At 43.4% G+C, this 27,828-nt stretch overlaps 1 protein-coding gene across 2 annotated transcripts in view; it reads left to right on the forward strand.

Annotated features, from left to right (window-relative positions):
- The window catches only part of FAT3 (FAT atypical cadherin 3), a 648,324-nt gene that overhangs the window by 480,772 nt on the left and 139,724 nt on the right, over positions 1-27,828 (forward strand). For both annotated transcript variants that reach the window (XM_068978441.1, XM_068978442.1), the window contains exons 4-6: positions 473-787; positions 3,106-3,316; positions 12,268-12,407. In XM_068978441.1, coding sequence (XP_068834542.1) covers positions 473-787; positions 3,106-3,316; positions 12,268-12,407 — 666 coding nt within the window. The remainder of the gene's footprint in view (positions 1-472; positions 788-3,105; positions 3,317-12,267; positions 12,408-27,828) is intronic.

Genomic DNA, 27,828 nt, shown 5'->3' on the forward strand with positions numbered 1-27,828 from the left:
CTGCTGAGAAGGGCATTGGAGTAGGAAATGGCAAACCACTCCAATATTCTGGCCTGGAAAGTTCCACGGACAGAGGAGTCTGGAGAGCTACAGTCCATGGGGTCACAAAAAGTCAGATGCCACTGAATGAATTTCAGCAGAGAGGGGCACATTTTAGGTCTGCTGCATCTCTGTAACCTGGTACATTTTGTAAAGTCAACCATATTTCTTCTGCCTCCCCTCTTCATACCATGACAAGAGCCTCCTTCCTTCCTACCTTTTTATCAGTGACTTCCATTACCAGATTGAGGGTCTTCCCTGCTCTTATGCATGGATGATGAAGAGTTATGCATTTGACATGAACTACAAGAAAAAGAGAAGCTGAGATGCTCTGCTGCCCAGAACGGACCTTTCATGGAGTGGCAAGGGGAGGAGTGGTGAGAAAAGTTTTTCTCTTTTCTGATTGTAAAACACTTTCTCTTTCAAAACTCAGGTGACCGTGACAGATGGTGGCTTCTCCCCAAAACAGTCGACCATCTGGGTGGTGGTTCAGGTTCTGGATGAAAATGACAACAAGCCCCAGTTCCCAGAGAAGGTCTACCAGATCAAGCTGCCAGAGCGTGACCGGAAGAAGCGGGGAGAGCCCATCTACAGGGCGTTTGCGTTCGACAGAGATGAGGGCCCCAACGCTGAGATCTCCTACAGCATCGTGGACGGGAATGATGATGGCAGGTTCTTCATTGACCCTAAAACTGGCATGGTCTCTTCCAGAAAGCAGTTTACAGCAGGGAGTTACGACATTCTCACGGTAAGATTTTTCTGAAACTCAATAACGTTAATGAGGGGGAGAAAGTTATTTTCTTATTCATATATATGTTTTAAGCAAAAACAAAAAAATCTCTGGACCAAAAAGTGCAGCCATATAACAATGAAAGGCTACTTTCTGTTGCAGTGACACTCCTAAATAATGAGGCCATTTTCTTTGGTTGTGCCCTAACACCTAACCTCCCCATTTGCAGTACACAGCCTGCCCCATCATTTACTCACTCACACTTCCTGTAGCCCCAGATCGTTTCGAGGTACTGAGCATGGATGTAAAGTGAGGGGAGGGGAGCAGCAGAATAACATAACCTGCCCGCCACTCAACACATCCTGAAGACATCCCAGTGAAAACAACGCTTGTAATTGTTGACAATGTGATCGAACATGAATTTAGGTGTATAAATTGAGGGACACGAATCATAGCTAGGCTTATTCTGCAAAAAGTGAAAAATCTTAAGTAAAACATAACATTTTTCATTGTTAGAAAATAAAAAATAAAAACAAGTATGAGCACCATCTCAAATAAAGACTTAAACTATTAATACCATGCCTAAGGCACCATCCTGCTCCCCCAACCACTTCAGACATGCAACAGCTATGCCTAAAAGGAGACTGGTCAGCCTCACTGGTGATGGGCACTTTCCAGGGTCCCACCAACTGTCAAGAGTTATCTCCATCTGCCATCTTTGTCTCAGTCTTAAGCCTTCTCCACTGTGTATGGTCAGTCCTTTGTTATTTTAAAGGGTGGTCTGAGTCCATTTTTTTGTTATGCCTGTGGACTGGATTTGGGCTCCATTCCCTGCTCAGTAGTGTATTCAGAAGAGTGAATAAAGAAAAGAAAGTAACTTAAAAACCAGTCCTGTTTCTACCGTCAGCAGCCCTGATGTAACAGGTGCTGCTGCAGTTGTCTGAGACTTGCCAGTGGAAATCTTTGAGGACCAGGTGGATTGCAGTGGATACTGTTGATACCCTGCCTAGATCCCCTTTATCAGGCTGGTCCAGCCATCCCCCAACTGCTGTGAGTATTGACTGCTAAGGGCTCAAAACTGATTCCTTCTTCAGAGAGTCATCCTTGGCTACACTTCTCAGCCAAGATGATCTATACACCTACACTAGCCCAGCAGCCCACAGCCAATTCCTAACTGACACCAGATATAAAAGCACAACCTCCTTGCCTCCAGGTGGATCCAACTCAGTAGTACAGTGATGATTCAGAGCTCCCTTTGGGATCAGGCTGAGGTTAGACTTCAGCTGAGACCACATCCTTGCTTAGCATCCTCCTCTATCTTGTTTTCTTCACTCCCTTTCTCATGGGAACACTTCCTCTTGAAATCATTTGTACTCACATCCCCGTCTCAGACTCTGCTCCTGGGAAACCCGATCTAAGACGTCTATCATCAAGGGCCCTTCCTCTCACAGAAACTGGGGCAAAGTGATCACGCATGAACACAGCACTAGGGATCTATGAATTGTCACTGTTTTTAAAGGCTACAACAATTAGCAATGCATCTGGAAATGGTATTATTAATGTAATAGTTTACAATCCTTTTTCATTTTGGTTTTTAAATTTTCTGCCACTGATGGTTTGCTTGTTAGACTTAACTGCAACCCCCACCCCCCTGCCACTGCAACACCCGCACACACATTTAAGTCCGGGACAGCATAGCAGTTAACCCTACATATCTGGGCAAGGAAACATGCTTTTCTCAGCCCTTATATCAGACCATGGAGAAGAGCCATTAACACTCCCTTCCTTACTCCGCTGCCTCGAGGGCCCACGTTTCCACTGAGAGAGGTCTCCTTCACTCCTTCAGGGTTGGCTTAACCAGAGGGCCTCTGAGATGAATTTTGCAAGGTTGGTGCCTTTCTCCTGCCTCCTCCCATCTCCCTCTTGGAATCCCATGTGACAGTTCTGCGTGGCAATGGCAATGCATCTGTTCCCCTCTCAACACTACCACCACAGCTGTAGGAATCAGATTAGCTCTTCTTACTTTCGTAGCTGTCATCCATGTCCATACAACACTAAAATTCGCAAGTGCACCATTTGCTTTTCAAGTTTCCCACATCTGCAAGGTTGGCAGTGATTCAAAACAGCTTCTGGCAAACGTGCTTGGGGCCCCATGTGCCCCAGTTGCTTCCCGCAGTCCCTGAGCCCATTGTCCTCAGATCGCTCCCCGCGTCTTCCCCTTGCCAGCCCCATCGTGAGGATGGACTCTGAGCCCCACACTGTACGAGTGACAGATGCAGGCTTCCACCAGGACCCAGGCTCTGAAACAGCTCTCTGTCCTCTCCGTGTGTGAGTAGATCAAGGCCGTGGACAACGGGCGCCCTCAGAAGTCCTCCACGGCCCGCCTCCACATCGAATGGATTAAGAAACCGCCTCCTTCACCTGTGCCACTGACCTTCGATGAGCCATTTTACAACTTCACAGTCATGGAGAATGACAGAGTCACCGAGATTGTCGGGGTGGTGTCTGTGCAGCCAGCTAACACCCTTCTGTGGTTTGACATCGTCGGTAAGTTTGAGTCCCCCAGGGCAGTATTGGGCAACGTAATCACTGACTGTTCAGAGAAACTAGCAAAAAAGAAAAGACAATAACAACAAAAACACTTAAAGACTACGCTAAGATTCAAAGATGTATAGTGCTGGAATGCAAAAGAGCCAGTAAAATGAATAGTCGACCTGTGCTTTCGTTCTGAGTTCTGTAGCTAAGCTGAACCGAAAGTGCTCTCTGGCTGGAGTTTCCATAGTATGTTATTTACTGCAATCTTAATGTCTTTCTGTGTGTCATTTAAATTCTATTGTCACACTTGGCTAATCTCATTTCTAAATGTATTGATGGTACTAGATTGCTGTCCTTCATTTCTCTCTTTTTCTTCACCTTTTTTCTGCATTCTGTTCTTTTTTTTTTTTTTTTCTGCTCCCGACTGCCCTGCTTCAAGGTGGCAAGCATGCTCGAGAGATGTTCTATATTCTACAGACAGCTTGTGGGCAGAACTGTTCAACAGAAGGTACCCTTAGTGCAAACACATTTGCTAAAATACAGCTATCCAATCTGCCTTTTAAGGGTTTTTTTTTTTCTTTTTAAGCAAATTAAATTACATCTTTCATAACTGCCTGTGACAGGCTGAAGTGCAGCCCACAGATTTCATACATGCCTCTAACAGCGATTGCGTTACTCATATCCAGTGACTCCTTTGTTTGAGGTTCGATGGGGTTTGGATTTGGGGTGGCGGGGGGATCATTCTGATTTCTTTAGAGAAACTTTTTTCTCTGCTTTTGAGGTATGTGGGCTTTTTGTTGTTTTGATCTTTTTATAGGTTAGTTTACCTGGGCCTTTTACAATTGAAAAGTAAATTCAAATAGATCCCAGACCCTCAGTTTTGAAGGAGTGCCATTCTTAGACCCAAAAGCCCCACCAGGAGAGTCCCAGGCTATTGTCCACAATAGGAAGGACAGGAAACAGAGCCTAGATATATAGCCAGCGAGAGCTTCCTGCGAGAGCCAAATACAAAAAGCAGATGGACGCAGGCAGGATAGACCTTAAAAGCCAACCTTTAAATTCCTTGAAAGAAAGCAAGCAAGCACACCAGGCTGCAAAAAGAGAGGGCAAAACAGCCCCTTCCCCACCTGGCAGGGAGAGGCGGTGGAGAGGAAATAAGTGCTGAGGACCAGGAATCCAAGCGAAGGGGAGTGTGCGCCAGCCCTGGGTCTGACGCTAGGTCCAGCTGAAGCTGACTTCCCACGGTTGTCTGTGGTGGGCGGTGACTCTAGAGAGCTGGTCTTGGCGAATCATTTCCTTCACGTGCCACTGCTTGGATAGGATGGGCAGGAACCTGCCTCTCTTCCCAGGAATGACTGGGTCTGTGGAAAGCATTTAGAATGTTCACATCTGTTTTAATGAAGCACAGAAAGTGCTTCACGGCCCCCAAATGAAACATCAGTAGAGTGTCCCCTGAACTTCCCCCAAAGAAAAGGCTTGTTTTCTACCTATTTCATTTTCTAGAATGCTGGTAGAATGGCTTTCTTTCACTTAATGGGCGTCGATCACACCATCCCTGTGCATGACCATTGTCATTGCCAGCTTTCCACTCTGTCTTCATTTCCACTTAACGCCTTTGAAATGGCACCTCTTCTGATCCATGAAAGATCTCTCTGCTCCTCCATCTTCTGAATCGTGTTCTCACACACCAGGCATCGCCTGGCTGTCAGTGCCACGTCATCTTTGGTAATTCCTTCACCATCGCCCCCTGTCAGGGTCACAGAAGATGCATCTCAGTTTCAGCATGTCTCCCGTGCAATCATGACTTCTTTTCGGTAATTTGAGGGAAAGTGCAGTGGAAAGCCAAAGGCCAAAGCTCCTCCTGCTCCTGAGCCGTGGGAGGACTTGCCCTCTGCCATCAATGATCACTTCGTCTCCATCCTTCTGCGACACTCCAGTTTGCAAGTGCCTCTACGGCCTGAAAGCGCTGTTTCTCTCCCTTGCGTGATGCAGGCATACAACCTCCTGACACGCAGCACATCCCACCCACCCCAGGATGCACTTGCATGCACTCCTCTTGAGAAATCTTGCAAGCACACCTTTCTCTGATGCTCAGTCTGACCGGCCACCTGACCCCAGTCATCCAAGTCGTTTTTGCAACTCCTTAGCATGCCTGCGAGTGTGTATGATTGTGTATAGGAAAGCATGCCTAATGATGCTGCATGTAGCCTGACTTGCATGCATTCCATTCAGCAGTATTAGCGCTGGCGTACGTGTTCCTGGTGTTTATCCTGGCTTCAGTCTTAACCCTTAAGGTCAAGGTCTTTGTGTCCTCCCCCTCCCTCCTGCCATTGCTTTTGTTGATCTCCACCCAGGGTGAGTAGGGTAACGATGCCAGCCGATGGAGATGCCCCAGGCAGCCCATGTGTTAACCCCACTGATCCCTTCTGAGACCTGTCCAGAGTCACTGTGACCTTCCGCTGTGTTCCCATCCTCAGCCACCACAGCGCCTTTGGCCAAATGAGAACTGGTCCAAGAAGAGACAGGGAGTTGACAGAGCAGAGTCCTCCCAGGAAGGAGTCCCTTTAGGCTGCTCCAGACCATGTCTAGGAATCATGATCAGAAACATGGCATCCATTTTCCTGTTTCTCCATCTTTATTCCTAAATCTGTGCTCCTCTTTTAGAATCTTTCCAGTTTTTGTGCTCAGATGCTTCTCTTAATGGGCTTCCCAGGTAGCTCAGTGGTTAAGAGTCTGTCTGCCAATGCAGGAGACTTGGGAGACACAGGTTTGATCCCTGGGTCAGGAAGATCTCTGAAGTAGGAAATGGCAACCCACTCCAGTATTGCTGTCTGAAGAATTCCATAGACAGAGGAGCCTGGCAGGCTACAGTCCATGGGGTCGCAGAGAGTCAGACATGACTGAGCATGCATGCATGCACTTCTCTTAATATAGACCTACTAGGTTGTCCCTCTAGTCTAGATGCTTCCATCACAGATTTCACTGTGTATCTGGTAACATCCATTCAAGCTTCTCCTGCAAATTAAATTTACTGGGCCAGATGCCCAAACAGAACTTGATTTTATTTCCATCCCTGCATCCAGCCAGCCAGCCTCTTGAAATGTCAACTCTTTAAGTCATGGAGAAAGTACAAACTTTTCCCCAGGTGCTGGCTGTGTTCAGAATAGATATGGTCCCCCTTCCACCAAATCCCCCCTTTGAAAATTTTTTTCTGATCTCAGAGAGCCATATTTTTCCAACCTGCTGACAACATCTTTTCTCTTCTCTAAAAACCTATTGTTTCCTTTATCATATTCAGATGTTTCATTCTTTCAAGATTTCTTGCTCATTAGTCCTTGGCCCCCAACACTCTCCTCTGTCTCTTTCCTTCTTCCTTACCCAAATATCTTTCTTGGCCAAGCTAACATCGAGGGGAGATAAGGGAAAGTGCTCCTCAATGCCTAAGGAACTTAGCAGTGTGCTATAGCTGGATAAATACCTATACACACACTCACGGTTACAGACCATACCTTCTCCCAGCCTAACTCAGCTTACAGATGCTCTCACTAATGAATTCACATTAAATAAGCAGAAATAGTGTTCCAGCATGCCTTTTCCCTGAGAGTATTGTCTCCTTATTTCTATATTCCCAATCTCCCTGATTCTTGTTTAACTGCATTTCTTTTCCTCTTACTGTCATATGAATTCACAAAAGCCATGTAGAGAGCAAGATTTTGTTCCCAAGCCGGGACCCCCGCATCAAGGACCTGCCAGATACTTTCTTGTGCCTCCAAAAGCTTACAGTATCACAGAGCTAGACTCTCTTCAGCTTCCAGAAACAGAAGCCCACTTGTCACCAAGTTAAGAAAGCTGTAATTAAAAGGAAACATTATAGAGTTCAGCTGTTCTGTGTTTAAACAGCCCATTGCACAGCATGCTCCTTCCCTGTGCTAAAAGGGAGAGAAGACGAAAGGAACAAAGCTAACCCACAATCCTTTGTGGCTTTGTCACGTATCTTCACACTTCTCAGGAGACTATGATTTCAATTCGGCCCATCTTGATTTACATACTCTCTGATGTGCACGCAATCTGGCTCACAGTCCCTGTCTCTTTATCTCACTGACAAACATTTGTATTGTAAAGACCACCATTACTACATACTCCAAACGATTCCTCTTTACTTCCAGTCTGATGGGAGATACTACCACCCACTTTTCTAGCTTTTCCCCTGACTTAGACTAGGAAAACTGTTTTTCTGGTAGGCAGTAAGCACTTAACCTGTCTCTGTTTATTTGCCTCACCTAATGCATAGAGAAGAGAAAAGGTGTTCTTTGAAAGTAATCCGGTGGTGGCATAGGGTGGCACGTGGGTCCAGCTCAGCTGAAACACATCTCTGTGTTGCATGAGCATGAAGACAGCCCGGGCCCTTAGTCTGTCATTGCTTCCTGAGGAATCTGGTTTCCTGACTGCTTCTGTCTTGCAAGCTTAGACCTGTCCTTCTAGAACCTCACCCCTATGGGGCCATCCCCTACTAGGGTTCCATCAAGTGTGTGTGTGCTCAGTTGTGTCCCGGCTCTCCGCAACCCCATGGACTATAGCCCGCCAGGCTCCTCTGCCCATGGGATTTCCCAGGCAGGAATACTGGAGTGGGTTGCCATTTCCTCTTCCAGGGAATCTTCCCGACCCAGGGATTCATCCTGTGTCTCCTGCATGGGCAGGTGGATTCTTTACTACTGAGCCACCAGGGAAGCCCCAGGGTTCCATCAAGTAGGCAAGTTAAACTCTTTGATGGCACCCTGGCTAGCATTAACCTCTCTGGGTCTTCTCTAACTCAATGGCCACATTTCTTAATCACAGAACTCTCCCCTACCCCTCCGAAGAGGGTTGTCCCATTTCTAATATAGCTCTCCCTCCATCAGGGTGACACTTGCTCAGAGTCGCCCTGATGTCAACAACATCATTTCTTCTCACTGGATCCCCAACAAGCCTCTCTTTTCTCCATAGCAGCCATGTGGGTCATAGGAAAACACCTGAAGAAACTTTAGGAAAATAATAAAAATCTCAAAACTGCTTCAGATATTATTGTAAGAAAATTAATTTTAAACCAGATTCTAGAAGGGATTTTCCTTCCCACCACTGTTTCTAACCTCCAGCCTGCTTCTCCTGCCTCCCATGTAAATATCCATTTTAGCCCTGTACTGTGCTTTCTTCCTTCCAAGGCAGACAGTTATTCATGATCAAACCACAGAAATAGTGTGAGGTATTTTCCCTCAAGTTGGGTGTGCATGCTGAACTTGAATGAACAGCTTGCAAACGATGCCATAATTCACTGAGATTCTGCTGCTCAGTGTTTGGGAAGCTTCTCCCATAGCTCGTCCCCCTTGATTGATTTTTGAAATTTTGGTTACTAGCTTTACCATTGTGAGTAGAGTGGATTAGAATCAGAGCTAGGGGAAGGGTCTGGAAGTTTTTCTAAAGGGAAAGCTGTGAGATAGTCACCCCTGGGTCTCATAACCCAGAGAGACAGGTGATTATTTAAAGGAAAACTTAACTGGTTTATGGCCCAACACCCTTCTGCCCGCACATTCCAGCAGTAGCTGCTGGCTCCAACTATTTTCATTCCCATCCCATTTTTTGAAGCTTTTTTGGGACCCTCCAACTTCCGATGTTAACTTTAGAATCCAGTAGAGACCCAACACACCTCTCGTGGCTCTGTTTACTCCTTTGCACCTGTCTTGACCATAAATGGTCAAAGAGAAATGTCCCGACATGAATTCTGTTATGTGGGCTGTTCACAACCTCGCTTATGACCATCTCTGCCGCACGCCCCTGCAGCAACGCTCAGGCTGTGACTTCTCTTAATCTCCACATTGTTGATCAGCCCAGCTGGCGGTGTCTCCCCCTCCCTACCCTGTGCTGAGCCCAGCGCTGCCGCCCCAGCACACTCTGGCTTTGCATGTTGTTACTGGCTCTGAGGAAGCACATCTTCTTTAAACGCGCACTGCTAGTGAAAGCAGACTCATTCCATCTAATAGGCTCAGGCCAGATGAATTGAACGTGGGATCCGACGAAATGAAATCACCTTTCAGGCTAGAAGGGAGCCTGAGAAATGAGGCCTGGGGGAGAGAGACAGAGTCATTCATGAAGTGGGAGGCTTAAGTGGTAGGTTATGAAATTGTGGGAGGGTTGATGGTGAACTGATGGTCTAGATTCTGTGTCCCTTGTCAGAAATTCATTGTAAAACTCAGGGACAATTTGGGGGACCTGGTTTTACATGAAATCTTGGTTTCACTAGGAGCAAAAGCCCTAGAAGTGAGCATCCTTATTGATGGATGGAGAGATACTCATAGAGTTTCTCCAGCTCACCGTGATCTGCTTTCTCCTTGTCCACCTCCCCTGATCCTTTCAAGGTTTTTGGTCTAGAGTATTTGAAACAACAAAGGTAAATGGGGGACATACAACGCACACATGCACGCACACGCAGGAAGAGAGAACTGCAAAGAATCACCCCCACGTTGAGTAGCACTCCCTGTGCGCTGCTCAGTATTTGATAAAAACCAAAATGGGAAAAGAATTTGAAAAAGAATAGACACATGTGTATGCATAAGTGAATCACTTTGCTGTACACCTGAAACCAACATAGCGTTGTTAATCAATTACACTCCAGTAAAAAAAAAGGTTTTTAAACTACCATAAAAGTGATCAAAAATGTTTTTTAAAGACACAAAAAAAAGACTAACAATGCACACAATCGATATGGCATATGTAAAATATGTAAATTTCATGCCACTAAGCATAATGATGATGTATTTTTGCATAGGGAGGGCCCCGAGGAAAATGTGGGACTTAGGCAGTGAGGGAAAGGATATATAATCATCCCACTGAAACAGGAAGGGAATCATTGCTTGCATATCCTCTAAATTTCATTTTTATTTGTCTTTGGAGCAAACCAAAGTTTTATCATTTGCAGAGCTTCCATTTTACATTGACCTACAAATTTTCACTTTCTAAAATAACTGGCCCACTCTTAACCCCCACCCCGCAAAATCATGGTCCTCAGATTTAAAAAAAGTAAAAATCTTGGTAAGGAGGCATTCTAAAGATCATTTTTAAATGTGATTTAAAATATGACTTAATACCTACCAGAAATAGCTTGAGATGTTGCTTTCTCATCTTTCCTTCTACACAGTCTGAGGTGATTTTTCATCTTTCTTTTGAAAGTTTCAATGGCAAAGTTTTTTTTCATAATGTACCACTTGATAGCAAATGACTTTTCTTTGCTCATTAGGATGGTTATTCAAGACACTTGAATCAGCCATACATTTCATTTCATGTGGTTATCAACATGAAGCATTCCCTTTGAAAAAGACATGGTGACCTAAGGCTTGCTTCTCTTTCAGCCTAGATCTCCCCTTTCTCTTTATCCTGTTCTTCAAAAGACATTTTTTTTTTTTCTGGAGTAGTTAACATTTAGTATTTCTCAGTAAATCAATTAAAGATATTAATTGGAAGATGACTCTCTTTCTAAATGAAATTTTCAAAAAATATATCATCTCCAAGCAATTCTCTGGTACCCCATATCTTCATAGCTTTAATTAAATGTCAAGGGCAATTATGTTCTCTCTAGCTATTAAATAATCTTAAGTGTATATGGCAGCTGCAAGCAATAAGTATTTGAAATACATATGACCAGTTTTTTATAAGTACACCACATTATTTATGGTACATGTACATTCTTATTATTATGTCATTATACATCAAATTCTAGTAATTCACATAAAATTCTTCTTCCCCTCAACTCATATGCCCATTTCTAATTGTAATATCATAGAAATTATATATAACATTGTTCATTGATCAGCAAAATGAAATGCAGAAAACAGAAGCCAAGATTACCTTTCTAAAATATGAAATTCAGTAAACACATTGCCCTATGTGTTATAGTTAAATAAAATTACTGCCCAGGAACAAAATAATTGACATAGTGAAATTTCAAGCTAGAGTAAATAGAGCTTGTGAACATAGACTGATACTTAATTAAAATTGTTCCAGCATTTCTACCAGTATCTTCTCTCCCCCTTAAAAAAGATCTTTCATTTTGAAAAAGATCATAAGCCACTCTTTGATTCACAGAGATGAAAACATCTACAGTAATTTCAACAAAGTCTATATTGTCTTAAGCACATTAGTCATAGATTATGGATTTTACCTGGTCCAGTGGTAGAAAGTAAAGTTTCCTAAACTTTCATAGGAAATATTTTATCAGTTGTTCCATAGCTGATGTTTCCCTCTCATTCTTTCCAGATTTCATTTTGTAAATCTCCTGCAAACTTTCTACTTTGGGCAGAGAAAGATAACTCACACTGTCAAGAAGGCAAAAAAATAATAATTTTTTTTCTATAAATATCCCAACTTACAGATAGAGAATTTTTAATATGAAATCCAATTTTGTTGCTTCTCCTTTTTTTCTAGTATTTATAACTTCATTTCTGACATCAAACTGAGGGAATCTGAACTCTAACAACCACATGTTTACCATCAATCCTGGTACAGATTTCAAAGTGCCTACTCATTTTTGTTAATAATGATTGGACTGTTTGTTTACTGAGAATGTAATTTACTTTGGAAAAGTAAAAGGTCTACAGATTCCTAGCCCAGAAGCCACAAGGGGTTGAATGGGACTTTTGCTTTCTACGTATTTTATGGGGTCAATTTATGTTTTACTGCTCTAACATTAGTGCTGAGGGGATTTTTGGCAATACATTTTTTTGATGACATTTGTTATGCACTGTAGAGGCTATGTTTTGAACTATGAGTTAAGTTAGAAAATAAAGGGTTCATTTGAGAAGTACAAATTGAGCCACAGGGGTGCCTGTCCAGAAAAAGCATTTCTGTATATGCGCTCCTTTTAAGACTATATGCTTCAGTACGTGTAATAACTTCTCAGATATGCTAATTTCATGTTGTTTCTGTGAACTCGTCAGGGGGCAATTTTGACAGCTCTTTTGATGCAGAGAAGGGTGTTGGGACCATTGTCATTGCAAAACCTTTGGATGCAGAGCAGAGGTCCATCTATAATATGAGTGTGGAAGTCACCGACGGGACAAATGTTGCTGTCACTCAGGTAAGATGTCAACTTATTCAACAGTGAGAATGCTGAGAAATCTGCTAAAGTCAGAGATGCAAGCAACTAAAATATATGTTGAAGTAGTAAATTATGTCCATGGATTTTTAGTGTCTTAAAAAAAAAACAACAATTTGCAAGAACAACCTAGACAAAGGATTCTACCAACAGTACAGTTAAATCCCCCTACATATAAATGAGTTCCATTCCCAGAGCATGTTCACAAGTCCAATATGTTTGTAAGTTCAACAAAGTTAACCTAGGTAGCCAACTAACACGGTCGACTATATAGTGTGTGTTAGTCACTCAGTCATACCTAACTCTTGGCAACCCCATGAATTGTAGCCCCGCCAGACTCCTCTGTCTGTGGAATTCTCCAGGCAAAAATATTGGAGTTGGTTGCCAATTCCTTCTCCAGGGCACCTTCCTGACCCAGGGATTGAACCTGGATCTCTCTCATTGCAGGCAGATTCTTTACCATCTGAGCCATCAGGAAATTCCCATATAGTACTCTACTGTTTGTAATACTTTTCACACAAATAATATGTAAAAAACAAACAAAAAATAAGACATTTTTGACCTTACAGTACAATACCTTGAAAGGTACAGTAGTACAATACAACAGTTGGCATACAGGGGGACATTTGCATCTTCAAAAGTTTGCAACTTGAAAATTCATATGTAGGGGCTTACTGTGTTATATAACTGAGCTGCCTCTTTCAAAAAATTATGACTATTTATACAAAAATGGGCTTCCCTGGCAGCTCTGTCTGTAAAGAATCTGCCTGCTTACCCAGGTTTGATCCCTGAGTCAGGAAGATCCCCTGGAGAAAGGAATGGCAACCCACTCCAGTATTCCTGCCTGAAGAATCCCGTGGACAGAGGAGCCTGGCAGGCTAGTCAGTCAGTGGGTCTGCACAGAGTCAGACATGACTGCGCAAGTGACACACAGGTGCATGAAACAGTTATGTGTGTTTATTTCCTGATCATGTACTGCAGAATGTATCTGTCTGACCACAAAAGGAGCTTTCCTTGAATTTGCAAAGAGAAAGACGTGTAGCATGGAGTTAGCACACTGTGATACTCTTCACCTCTTCATGTGTTAGTCACAGAAAGTTAAAGTTGGAAAATCCCTGAGTCCAAATTCATTTCACACACCGAGAAAAGTAATATGTCCAAGGTCACATGGCTTTTATAAAAATGAGGACTGAGGGCAGGGGTCCCTGACCCTGCTCCCCGTTTCAGCCCCTCTGCCAGCGGGTGTTTGTCCTCCCTGCCTGGTGGAAGCTCTGACTGAGGAGGCAGGGCTGTTAAACCCAGCGAAGCCTGGCCCATTCCCAGCAGTCCTATGTGATCCTGACGTGCACCAAGGTTGCTGACCATCACTTATACTCTGCCCCCTGAGTGCTTATGGAAGGCCACTGAGAGCAGGGAAAAGGACAAGAATGCCTGGGTGAGACTCACACTGTGTTAGATACCAGTATGAAGCAGGTTTACCCTAAACCTGGGTTTGGTTTTTCTTGTGTTTTGTATTTTAGTACCGGAGACCCTCGGCCGGCCCTGGCAGAGAACGGGCGCACACACGTAGCCCGTAACCCCTCCTACCCTCTTTGCGTCTCTCTCATGTCCCCATGACCCCAGAAACCATCACTAATTGATTGAGGTTTGTTTTTTTGTTTTTTTCCTCATGAGCCCAGGTACAGCCTCAGAATCCTTCTCAACACAATGCTTCAGGTGGTGTGGATGAAATGTTTGCCAACCCTGAAGTCAGCTTATTGATTTCTTAAGCTGATTTATTTAAAATATGATGTAAGCTTTGGTAACAACATGGTTTGTTAAAGGGGCGAGTTTTTAAAAAGTGTTTCATGTGCTTGCCAGCTATCTCTGAATTTGAAGCTGTTTCAAAAACATGATGAGATTCTTTCCTTTGAGTCTATTTGTAATTGTAAAGTGGTGAAGTTTGAACGAAGCAGTAGGGCGGATTTTGCTGTTCTTCAGTCAGTCAGTTGTGTCCAGCTCTTTGCAACCCCATGGACGACAGCACTCCAGGCTCTCCTGTCCTTCACTCACCCCGAGTTTGCTCAGATTCACGTCTGATGATTCAAGGACGCTGTCTAACCATCTCATCTTCTGCCAGTTGGTTTCAGTACAACGCTTTTCCTTTTCTTCATTCCAATAAACTGAAACCCGAAAAGGGGACATGACAGGCACTGATGAGGCAGCCAGTGTGTATCAACTCCGATCCCTCCACCAGTGTTCTTTCCTAAGGTGAACCCAAGACCCTGTTTGTCCAAGAGAATCCCCTTTACACCTACTGCACTGATGAAATCATCAACAGCACCCCAGTTCAGTTCAGTTCAGTTCAGTTCAGTCTCAGCCATGTCGACTCTTTGCAACCCCATGAATTGCAGCACACCAGGCCTCCCTGTCCATCACCAACTCCCGGAGTTCACTCAGACTCACGTCCATCGAGTCCACGATGTCATCCAGCCATCTCATCCTCTGTCCTCCCCTTTTCCTCCTGCCCCCAATCCCTCCCAGCATCAGAGTCTTCCAATGAGTCAACTCTTCGCATGAGGTGGCTAAAGTACTGGAGTTTCAACTTTAGCATCATTCCTTCCAAAGAAATCCCAGGGTTGATCTCCTTCAGAATGGACTGGTTGGATCTCCTTGCAGTTTAAGGGACTCTCAAGAGTTGTCTCCAACACCACAGTTCAAAAGCATCAATTCTTCGGCGCTCAGCCTTCTTCACAGTCAACTCTCACATCCATACACGACTACTGGAAAAACCATAGCCTTGACTAGACGGACCTTAGTCGGCAAAGTAATGTCTCTGCTTTTGAATATACTATCTAGGTTGGTCATAACTTTTCTTCCAAGGAGTAAGCATCTTTTAATTTCTTGGCTGCAGTCACCATCTGCAGTGATTCTGGAGCCCCAAAAAATAAAGTCTGACACTGTTTCCACTGTTTCCCCATCTATTTCCCATGAAGTGATGGGACCAGATGCCATGATCTTTGTTTTCTAAATGTTGAGCTTTAAGTGAACATCTTCACTCTCCTCTTTCACTTTCATCAAGAGGCTCTTTAGTTCCTCTTCACTTTCTGCCATAAGGGTGGTATCATCTGCATATCTGAGGTTATTGGTATTTCTCCTGGCAATCTTGATTCCAGCTTGTGCTACTTCCAGCCCAGCGTTTCTCATGATATACTCTGCATGTAAGTTAAATAAGCAGGGTGACAATATACAGCCTTGAAGTACTCCTTTTCCTATTTGGAACCAGTCTGTTGTTCCATGTCCAGTTCTAACTGTTGCTTCCTGGCCTGCATATAGGTTTCTCAAGAGGCAGGTCAGGTGGTCTGGTATTCCCATCTCCTTCAGAATTTTCCTCAGTTTATTGTGATCCACACAGTCAAAGGCTTTGACAGAGTCACTAAAGCAGAAATAGATGTTTTTCTGGAACTCTCTTGCTTTTTCCATGATCCAGCAGATTTTGGCATTTGATCTCTGGTTCCTCTGCCTTTTCTAAAACCAGTTTGAACATCAGGGAGTTCACAGTTCACGTATTGCTAAAGCCTGGCTTGGAGAATTTTGAGCATTACTTTACTAGTGTGTGAGATGAGTGCAATTGTGTGGTAGTTTGAGCATTCTTTGGCATTGCCTTTCTTTGGGATTGGAATAAAAACTGACCTTTTCCAGTCCTGTGGCCACTGCTGAGTTTTCCAAATGTTCTGGCATATTGAGTGCAGCACTTTCTGCCAGCGACGGAATGAAACACCAACACTGCAGAGTGGTTTAAATCTTTATATTTTAACACTTGCTTCTTACAGCTACTTTATTTTATATCCCTTGCACAACAACCTACAGGGCAAGCTGCCAAGCACTATGATTCAGAGACTATACAGTGCGCAGGCGCAGGGCGAGATAACCTTTACCTTGACTTATTTACTGCAGCTAAGACTTTGTTTTGGGGAACTTCTTTATCAACTTAGAATCCGTTTTGTTCCAGGGTCTGTTCCTTTTGAGGAATCAGAGAAACATCCTTGTGTGCAAGAAATGTTCTTTTCCCACGGGAACAAACAGGATTCTTAGCTGAACATCTCAGCCCTGGTTGAGAGTCTTGTTTGCAAGCACTTCTCAACCTTCCTTAAACCTAGTTCCCTACAACTTTCACAGCATCATCTTTCAGGGTTTGAAATAGCTCAACTGGAATTCCATCACCTCCACTAGCTTTGTTCGTAATGATGCTTTCTAAGGCCCACTTGAATTGACATTTCAGGATGTCTGGCTTTAGATGAGTGATCACACCATCGTGATTATCTGGGTTGTGAGATCTTTTTTGTACAGTTCTTCCGTATATTCTTGCCACCTCTTCTTAATATCTTCTGCTTCTGTTAGGTCCAGACCATTTCTGTCCTTTATCGAGCCTATCTTTGCATGAAATGTTCCCTCGGTATCTCTAATTTTCTTGAAGAGATCTATAGTCTTTCCCATTCTGTTGTTTTCCTCTATTTATTTGCATTGATCACTGAGATAGGCTTTCTTATCTCTTCTTGCTACTCTTTGAAACTCTGCATTCAGATGCTTATATCTTTCCTTTTCTCCTTTGCTTTTCACTTCTCTTCTTTTCACAGCTATTTGTAAGGCCTCCTCAGACAGCCATTTTGTTTTTATGCATTTCTTTTCCATTTCTTTTGGTCTTAATCTCTGTCTCCTGTACAATGTCAGGAACCTCAGTCCATAGTTCATCAGGCACTCTATCTATCAGATCTAGGCCCTTAAATCTATTTTTCACTTCGACTGTATAATTGTAAGGGATTTGATTTAGGTCATACCTGAATGGTCTAGTGGTCTTCACTACTTTCTTCAATTTCAGTCTGAATTTGGCAATAAGGAGATCATGATCTGAGCCACAGTCAACTCCTGGTCTTGTTTTTGTTGACTGTATAGAGCTTCTCCATCTTTGGCTGCAAAGAATATAATCAGTCTGATTTCGGTGTTGACCATCTGGTGATGTCCATGTGTAGAGTCTTCTCTTGTGTTGTTGGAAGAGGGTGTTTGCTATGACCAAGGCATTTTCTTGGCAAACTTTATTAGTCTTTGCCCTGCTTCATTCTGTATTCCAAGGCCAAATTTGCCTGTTATTCCAGGTGTTTCTTGACTTCCTACTTTTGCATTCCAGTCCCCTATCATGAAAAAGACATCTTTTTGGGGGTGTTCATTCTAGAAGGTCTTGTAGGTCTTCATAGAACTGTTCAACTTCAGCTTCTTCAGAGTACTGGTTGGAGCATAGACTTGGATTACTGTGATATTGAATGGTTTGCCTTGGAAATGAACAGAGATCATTCTGTCGTTTTTGAGATTGCATCCAAGTACTGCATTTCAGACTCTTTTGTTGACCATGATGGCTACTCCATTTCTTCTGAGGGATTCCTGCCTGCAGTAGTAGATATAATGGTCATCTGAGTTAAATTCACCCATTCCAGTCCATTTTAGTTTGCTGATTCCTAGAATGTCAACGTTCACTCTTGCCATCTCCTGTTTGACCACTTCCAATTTGCCTTAATTCATGTACCTGACCTTCCAGGTTCCTATGCAATATTGCTCTTTACAGCATCAGACCTTGCTTCTATCACCAGTCACATCCACAGATGGGTATTGTTTTTGCTTTGGCTCCATCCCTTCATTCTTTCTGGAGTTATTTCTCCACTTATCTCCAGTAGCATATTGGGCCCCTACTGACCTGGGGAGTTCCTCTTTCAGTATCCTATCATTTTGCCTTTTCATTCTGTTCATGGGGTTCTCAAGGCAAGAATACTGAAGCAGGTTGCCATTCCCTTCTCCAGTGGACCACATTCTGTCAGACCTGTCCACCATGACCCGCTGGTCTTGGGTGGCCCCACATGACATACATGGCTTAGTTTCATTGAGTTAGACAAGGCTGTGGTCCTAGTGTGATTAGATTGACTAGTTTTCTGTGAGTATGGTTTCAGTGTGTCTGCCCTCTGATGCCCTCTTGCAACACCTACCATCTTACTGCGGTTTCTCTTACCTTGGACGAGGGGTATCTCCTCACCGCTGCCCCTCCTGACCTTGAATGTGGAATAGCTCCTCTAGGCCTAGAGAAACAGCACCCCATTCACACTCAAAGTGGCCCTAGTTGGAATAATAAGCTATGTGGTCACCCTACCTAAACCCAGACTGCTTCAGAGTATCTTCAAAAGATAGTGAGAACTGAAAGGGGCCCAGGATTGAGATCCTGCAAGTATCACACACTCTAAAGACTAATTAACAACCCATGTGTAGTATTGCTAAGTCTTTAGTGCTAATTCACTTTAAATGAGAATTTAGAGTTTTTAAATTAGACATGGCTAACCATGTCTTAGCATTTCCAACTTCAATTCCTTAGCACCACTTAAAAACGTAAGATGTATTTGAATAAAATCCAAATAAAGCATGGAACCCTATTCATTACATACTTGTCTCTAGAGTTTTGGAACGGTTGAATTAAATGGTGATTCATTGTGCCCAGAATGTTATAGATACATGTTAAATATTTCACAGTGAATTAATGAATAGTAGATGTTACATTTTCAATGGGGTCTGGGTGGCAGGTATGCTGGATATTCAGAGAACACAACTAATTCATGTTGACCTAAAACAAAAGTTAGCTAGAAACTTTATTTCAGAATTTCAGTAGGAAGGACCAAATGAGAAATCATTCAGTAGCATCTACTCCATGAATGTTTCTTGAGTTCATGCCATGTGTAGGGAGCTTACTACCTGCCTGAAGTCAGAGTGGTTCAGAGTTTTAAACCCAGATGAATGATGTGCATCTAGTTTTTAAAAAATTAATTGAGAGAATGTGTTACAAGCCTTTGAATGGGCACATTGTTCACATCCTGCTTTTGTTGATCTTACTAGACCAGTGTACAGTTAGACCAGTGTACAGAGACAGTAGACTGTCTCTAGGGCAGTTCCCTGCTGGTTCAGATGGTAAAGGATCCGCCTCCAATGCAGGAGACCCAGGTTCGATCCCTGAGTCAGGAAAATCCCTGGAAAAGGGAATGGCAACCCACTCGAGTATCCGGGCCTGGAGAATTCTGTGGACAGAGGAGCCTGGCAGGCTACAGTCCATGAGGTTGCAAAGAGTTGGACATGACTGAGTGATTTGCAGTTTCACTTTTCACTAGGGCAGTTCAAAAATTAGAGCGTTGGGGCAAACTTAGTGGTTCCCCTTGGCAAGGCCAAGCTCAGTAGGTTACTAAAGGGTATCAAGAGATTTTCTTATCAAAATTTTCCAAGTTACTCTGTGTCTCCAGGGCTGTGAGCTTCTTCTTTAAAAAAAAAAAAAATTATTTATTTATTTGGCCTCACCAGGTCTTAGTCGTGGCATACAAACTCTTGTTTTTTGTTTTTTGTTTTTTTGAGGCATACAAACTCTTACCTGTGGCATGTGAGATCTTGTTCCCCGACTGGGGATTGAGCCTGGGGCCCCTGCATTGGGAGCTTAGAGTCTTAGCCACTGGACCTCCAGGGAAGCCGTGGGCTTCTTAAGAAGTGAGAACAGTGTTCAAGGTACATATTTGTGTGCCATCATTCTTACCATCAGAAAACCAGTACTCTCTCCAGCTGTATTCGGGATGAAGACCTCTCCAGCCTCTGCCGTTCAGGCCTCTGCCCACCTGAGCCACGGCTCCTGGTGGTGCCTACAGGGGCAGTTTCTGGCTTAGTCACAACCCTCGATATCAAGGACGTTTTTACAAGAAGGATATTTGGGGAAAAGAAAAGCATTCTAGATTTCTTTAAGCAACTGCTAAAGCACACTCAAACCCATGACCCAAGGCAACTTAATGACTTACCATCAAACGGAGATTTTTCACCCTGTAACTAAAATGTCCTGTAGTCCCAAAACACCTGTTCAGTTTCTTTAGGGAACTTTTCTCTACTTTGTTCCTTTGGAACCATAAAACATGGTATGACAAGGGCTTCAAATCAGCCATAAACAACCTGTTGAGTTTCACTTCACAAACGTCAAATAAATCAGAGCCTCAGGGACCTCTGTGTCTACATGAAAGCCCTCCCTTCATCTGCGGTTTTGTCCTGTTCTCCCAGGATTCTTGTGCCTCAGAGCTACAATATCTGGTGACGAATAAACATCTTTTTCTCTCTGAGATTCTCCAGCACAAGTACAGAATGTAAAAAGGTGCTGTGGACTTCAAGTTATAAAGACTCAGATGTACTAAACAAAAGAACAAGGCATCCTCTTTACAAAAACCTCCTGCCAAGATGGACAAGGGCCTCTGTATAAAAGAGGTGTTGATTTTATGTGTTAAGAAGTGCTGATATTATTGTGCTGTACGTAATATAGCATGTGTGCTCAGAAGCTCAGTTGTATCCTGCTCTTTGTGACTCCATGGACTGTAGCTCACCAGGCTCCTCCGTCCATGGGATTCTCCAGGCAAGAATACTAGGGTGGTACCATTCCCTTCCCTTGTGGGATGGCTACCTTTGATGGCTCTTTGACAGTCTTCTCTTTGCCTATAACCAGCTACAATTTTTAGTGCTGTCTGTATTCCAAAATTATCCCAAGTTTAAAGAGCTGACTTCCAATTTCTACACATAAAATATTGTGGAATGGTAGCAAATAATTCATGACTGGCACCAGAAATAGCCTTCATTGCTATAGACCAGAGCATGAATAATGATGAATGGAGAAATTTAAAACCTTCACCCTAGTTCCAGCTGTGTTTCCTTCTGTCCACACCCCCTCCCAGCTTCCACATCCAGCTGACTCCAACAAGCCAATGTAAACCAGAACTTAGTTGTCAGGATGTCCCTGGGGGTCCAGTGGTTAAGACTTTGCCTTCCAATCCAATGGGTGCAGGTTAGATCTCCAGTCAAGGGGCTAAGCTCTGACATGCCTTGCAGCCAAAATACAAAAGCAAAGAAACAAAAAGTAATCAATATAATAACAAATTCGATAAAGATTTTTAAAATGGTCTACATTAAAAAAGAATCTAGTGCAAACAAACTAAACTCTCCAAGACAGTTTGTTGGAAACTATCCAACAGGTCCTGAAACTCATGAAAATGTGTTGATAAATTTTCGTATGCTTGTACATATTTGCAGAGAGTAGCTCCTCAGTATTAATTGGGTTTTTAAAGGGATAGTTGCCCTAAAAATGGTTAAGGTAAATTAACTCCTCAACACTTTCATTACTGGGAAACTCTAGTTAAAAATTTCAACATGCAACCACCCAGACTTCCTAGGAAACACACATTGTGTGTGCAACCCCATGGACTATAGCACACTGGGCTCCTGTGTTCATGGATTTTTTAGGCAAGAAATACTGGAGTGGTTTGCCATTTCCTCCACCAGGGGATCCTCCTGACCCAGGGATCAAAACTGCATCTCCTGCGTCTCCTGCATTGACAGGCAGATTCTTTGCCACTCAGCAACCAGGGAAGCACACATACCTGAGGGAGTTACTGGCTTTGTAATACCTTTCTGCTCTGGTGATGGGGCTGGCTCTTGCCATACTATTTCAAAGCACTGTCATTCTGAGTTAAGAAAGAATCAGTTTGCTTACCAAAGCCCTGAATAGTGATAGCCTATGGTGAACAGGGTCAGATTCATGATCTTCGAAGAAGATGCAGTGCTGGGACCAAGGGTCAGGCTTGATGACTCACGCCTGTAGTAGAGTTTTACTAAAGTATAAAATGGCACAGAGAAAGCTTCTGACATAGACACCAGAAGGGGGATGGAGAGTGCCCCCTCGCCAGTCTATGCTAGGGAGTTACATACTTTTTAATTAGCTATTACAGTAAATCAAAAGAGTGTCTCAAGGTTGTAAAGATCTTAAAGACTAGAGATCTCTTCAGGAAAATTAGAGACACCAAGGGAACATTTCATGCAAAAATGGACTCGATAAAGGACAGAAATGGTCTGGACCTAACAGAAGCAGAAGATATTAAGAAGAGGTGGCAAGAATGCACTGAAAAACTGTACAAAAAAGATCTCACAACCCAGATAATCATGATGGTGTGATCACTCACCTAGAACCAGACATCCTGAAATGTGAATTCAGGTGGGCCTTAGAAAGCATCACTACGAACAAAGCTAGTGGAGGTGATGGAATTCCAGTTGAGCTATTTCAAATCCTGAAAGATGATGCTGTGAAAGTGCTGCACTCAATATGCCAGCGAATGTGGAAAACTCAGCAGTGGCCACAGGACTGGAAAAGGTCAGTTTTCATTCCAATCCCAAAGAAAGGCAATGCCAAAGAATGCTCAAACTACCACACAATTGCACTCATCTCACACACTAGTAAAGTAATGCTCAAAATTCTCCAAGCCAGGCTTCAGCAGTACATGAACCGTGAACTTCCGGATGTTCAAGCTGGTTTCAGAAAAGGCAGAGGAACCAGAGATCAAATTGCCAATATCCGCTGGATCATCAAAAAAGCAAGAGAGTTCCAGAAAAACAACTATTTCTGCTTTATTGACTATGCCAAAGCCTTTGACTGTGTGGATCACAATAAACTGTGGAAAATTCTGAAAGAGATGGGAATACCAGACCACTTGACTTGCTTCTTGAGAAATTTGTATGCAGGCCAGGAAGCAACAGTTAGAACTGGATATGGAACAACAGACTGGTTCCAAACAAGAAAAGGAGTACATCAAGGCTGTATATTGTCACCTTGCTTATTTAACTTCTATGCAGAGTACATCATGAGAAACGCTGGACTGGAAGAAACACAAGCTGGAATCAAGATTGCCAGGAGAAATATCAATAACCTCAGATATGCAGATGATACCACCCTTATGGCAGAAATTGAAGAGGAACTAAAGAGCCTCTTGATGAAAGTGAAAGAGGAGAGTGAAGACGTTCACTTAAAGCTCAACATTCAGAAAACAAAGATCATGGCATCTGGTCCCATCACTTCATGGGAAATAGATGGGGAAACAGTGGGAACAGTGTCAGACTTTATTTTTGGGGGCTCCAAAATCACTGCAGATGGTGACTGCAGCCACGAAATCAAAAGACACTTACTCCTTGGAAGAAAAGTTATGACCAACCTAGACAGCATATTCAAAAGCTGAGACATTACTTTGCCAACAAAGGTCCGTCTAGTCAAGGCTATGGTTTTTCCTGTGGTCATGTATGGATGTGAGTGTTGGACTGTGAAGAAAGCTGAGTGCTGAAGAATTGATGCTTTTGAATTGTGGTGTTGGAAAAGACTCTTGAGAATCCCTTGGACTGCAAGGAGATCCAACCAGTCCATTCTGAAAGAGATCAGCCCTGGGATTTCTTTGGAAGGAATGATGCTAAAGCTGAAACTCCAGTACTTTAGCCACCTCATGCGAACAGTTGACTCATTGGAAAAGACTCTGATGCTGGGAGGGATTGGGGCAGGAAGAGAAGGGGAGGACAGAGGATGAGATGGCTGGATGGCATCACTGACTCGATGGACGTGAGTCTGAGTGAACTCCAGGAGTTGGTGATAGATAGGGAGGCCTGGCATGCTGCAATTCATGGTGTTGCAAAGAGTCGGACACGACTGAGGGACTGAACTGAACTGAGAGGACTCTTATAATTTACGTTTTAAGAAAGGAGGATTAGCCAGAAGGTTTTCAGGAAGGAGAAACTGTCCTCAAGAAGGATACATTGTTGTTATATAATCCTTAGTACAGAGTTTAAACTGAGTTGTTTGTTTAAACAACAACAGTTCTGGGCTTAAAGATAAAAACATTTTATGTGACTTAAACTAAGGAATGTAGAGGAAAAAAAAAAGACATCTTTCCTCCTCCTTGAGAATTCCAGATCCCTGGCTACTCTTGCAGAGCTCCAGATCCCTCTCTCCTCCTCACAGACCCCAGACTTCTTATCAACCTGCCTAGGAATTCACTTTCTCAGTAGCAAATAAGAAGTTAGCTCACTTGAAGAAATTTTTTAAAAATAGAAACATTCTGTAAAAAAAAAAAGGCGGGGTGGGGGAGGTGGGTGTGGTATTTCTCAGCATTATGGAAGTGTTCCCCACTTTGATGCCATGCCAGGCCAGAGGTGAACAGAGGGGTCTGGCCCAGCAGAGAATGACGAGAGGATTAGGAGAAGGGGGGCCACCTGGCTGGTGGGAAGGTGAGGCATCACAGGAACACTGGCTGCTGTAAGAGGGGAAGGAGGAACATCAGGTGGAACCGGAGGCTCATAAGGAGCAGAAATAATGAGCTGCTGAGAAGGATGACGTTACTGTCCATACATACAAGAGCACTACAGATCCATGTGAAGAGAGATTCTATTCTTAGCACCCAGACTGTGGTCTCTACACACCATTTTCCATGGGAAGAAACCAGGATTCCTTGTAGAACTAGCTGATTCCAGGTCTGCGACAGAAGCCTCAGCATCTTATCCTGCTAGGAAAGGCTAGTGGAATGTTGTTTGATGGTAACAAGAGACAGTTCAAGCTGCATTCCACTAGTTAAAGATGGAAATGTTTGAGCATCAAAAAGAATTATGATTACAATGGACTGAAACATACGAAATAGATAAAACCTGTGTTTATACTATAATCAAAAACAAACTCATTTAACTCTGACAATCCCTCCATGAGGCAGGTGCTATTTGCATTGAGCAGAATGTACCACCACCCCACACCCAAGGTGCCTGTGCCCTCCCAGCCTTTAGAATTTGTAAATATGTCATTCCATGGCAAAGGGAGCACTCAGATGTGATTAAGCTTACAGATCTTAGCTTGTGAGACTCGTCTAGGTGACTCGGATGGGTACAGTCTAATCGCATGAGCCCTTAGGCAGACAATCCTGTCCAGCTGAAGCTGGAAGCAATGCAGCAAAATGAGAAACCAGAGATGTCCGAATGGGAGAGGATTTGAAATATTATTGCTAGTCTGAATAACTAGTTGCTCAATCACGTCCAACTCTTTGTGATCCCATGGACTATAGCCTACCAGACTCCTCCATGCATGGAATTTTCCAGGCAAAAGTACTGGAATGGATTGCCATTTCCTTCTCCAGGGGATCTTCCCAACCCAGGGATCAAACCCAGGTCTCCCATATTGTAGGCAGACGCTTTAACCTCTGAGTCACCAGGGAAGCCCCCATCTGAATATGGAAGATGTACCAGGCCAGGAAGGGAGGCAGGTTCTCGGATCCTGCTGAAAGCCAGCAAGGAGGCAGGGACCGCAGGCCTAGAACCTCAAGAAACTGAGCACAGCCAACAACCTGAGTGACCTTCGAACTGGCTCATCCTCAGACCTTCCAGAAGGGGACACAGCTCTGAGGACCCCTGATTTGGGGCTTGTGAGACTCTAAGCCGTACCACACCCCAACATCTGACCTGAAGAACTAGGAATAATAAATGAGTATTGTTTTAAAGTGATAAAACTGTGATGATTTATGTTGGAAATAGGAAAATAATCCCCTTTTGTTATCCCCATTTTACAGATAAAGAAACTGAAGCAAAACAGCTTTAAGTAAGTTCAGTATACAATGGTTCAGATATAGGTAGTTGGATTCCAGAACCTGTTCTGTGTTCTCAACCATTATACTGTGATGCCTCTCAAAAGGAAGATGATGTCTTTGCTAATTATCCTAAGGCAGGAAGAGACACTCAATTGGCTCTGCTGTTATGAGGGGGGACACTTTTAAAGATGACTGCCTGGTAAACATGGCACTAACTTTGGCCATTAGACTGTCTTATAGCCAGTCATGTATGCTAGGAAGAGAGCAAAATATGTCAACCACCTCATGGCCCTGCTTTCCACCCACTGAGCTTACGGGCCACAGAGACACACATTAGCAAGGAAGAGAAAGGAGCAGCTCTTAACAGTTTTTTCCATGCATCTACCAAACACATATGAACTGCTGTATCTTCATAGGGAAGTGAAGTGAAGTGGTAGTCACACAGTGGTGTCCAATTCTCTGCAACCCCATGGACTGTAGCCGGCCAGGCTCCTCTGTCCATGGGATTCTCCAGGCAAGAACACTGGAATGGGTTGCCATTATCTTCATAGTAGGTTTAAACAAATTGAGAGCCTGCCTCAGTATCTTCAATTTTCTTGAAGAGATCTCTAGTCTTTCCCATTCTATTGTTTTCCTCTATTTCTTTGCACTGATCACTGAGGAAGGCTTTCTTATCTCTCCTTGCTATTCTTTGGAACTGTACATTCAAATGGATATATCTTTCCTTTTCTCCTTTGCCTTTTGCTTCTCTTCTTTTCTCAGCTATTTTTAAGACCTCCTCAGACAACCATTTTGCCTTTTTGGATTTCTTTTTCTTGGGGATGGTTTTGATCACCACCTCCTGTACAATATTACAAACCTCCATCCGTAGTTCTTCAGGCACTCTCTCTATCAGATCTCATGCCTTGAATCTATTTGTTACTTCCACTGTACAGTCATTAAGGGATTTGATTTAGGTCGTACCTTAATGGTCTAGTGGTTTTCCCCACTTTCTTCAATTTAAGTCGGAATTTTGCAATAAGGAGGTCATGGTGTGAACCACAGGCAGCTCCTCGTCTTGTTTTTGCTGGCTGTATAGAGCTTCTCCATCTCGGCTGCAAAGAATATAATCAATCTAATTTCAATATTAACGATCTGGTGATGACCATGTGTAGAGTCTTCTCCTGTGTTGTTGAAAGAGGGTGTTCACTAAGACAGTGCGTTCTCTTGGCAAAAGTCTGTTAGCCTTTACCCTGCTTTATTCTGTACTCCAAGGCCAAACTTGCCTGTTACTCCAGGTATCTCTTGACTTCCTACTTTTGCATTCCAGTCCCCTGTGATGAAACAGACATCCCTTTTTGGTATTAGTTCTAGAAGGTCTCATAGGTCTTCATAGAACCGTTTAACTTCACCTTCAGCATTCCCTGGTGGCTCAGATGGTAAAGTGTTTGCCTACAATGCAGGAGACCTGGGTTTGATCCCTGGGTTGGGAAGATCCCCTGGAATGGCAAACCACTCCAGTGTCCTTGCCTATAAAATTCCATGGATGGAGAAGCTTGGTGGGCTTCAGTCCATGGGGTCGCAAAGAGTCAGACATGACTGAGCGACTTCACTTTCACTTTCTTTCTTCAGCATTACTGGTTGGGGCACAGACTTGGATTACTGTGATATTGAATGGTTTGCCTTGGAAACAAACAGAGATCATTCTGTTATTTTTGAGAGTGCACCCAAGCACTGCATTTTGGACTCTTGTTGACTCTGAGGGCTACTCCATTTCTTCTAAGGGATTCTTGCCCACAATAATAGATATAATGGTCATCTGAATTAAATTCACCCATTCCAGTCCATTTTAGTTCATTGATTCCTAAAATGTCAATGCTCACTCTTGACATCTCCTGTTTTACCACTTCCAATTTATCTTCATTCATGGACCTAACATTCCAGGTTCCTATGCAATATTG

This window comes from Capricornis sumatraensis, chromosome 8 (genome assembly GCF_032405125.1).
Source record: "Capricornis sumatraensis isolate serow.1 chromosome 8, serow.2, whole genome shotgun sequence".
Lineage (NCBI taxonomy): Eukaryota > Metazoa > Chordata > Mammalia > Artiodactyla > Bovidae > Capricornis > Capricornis sumatraensis.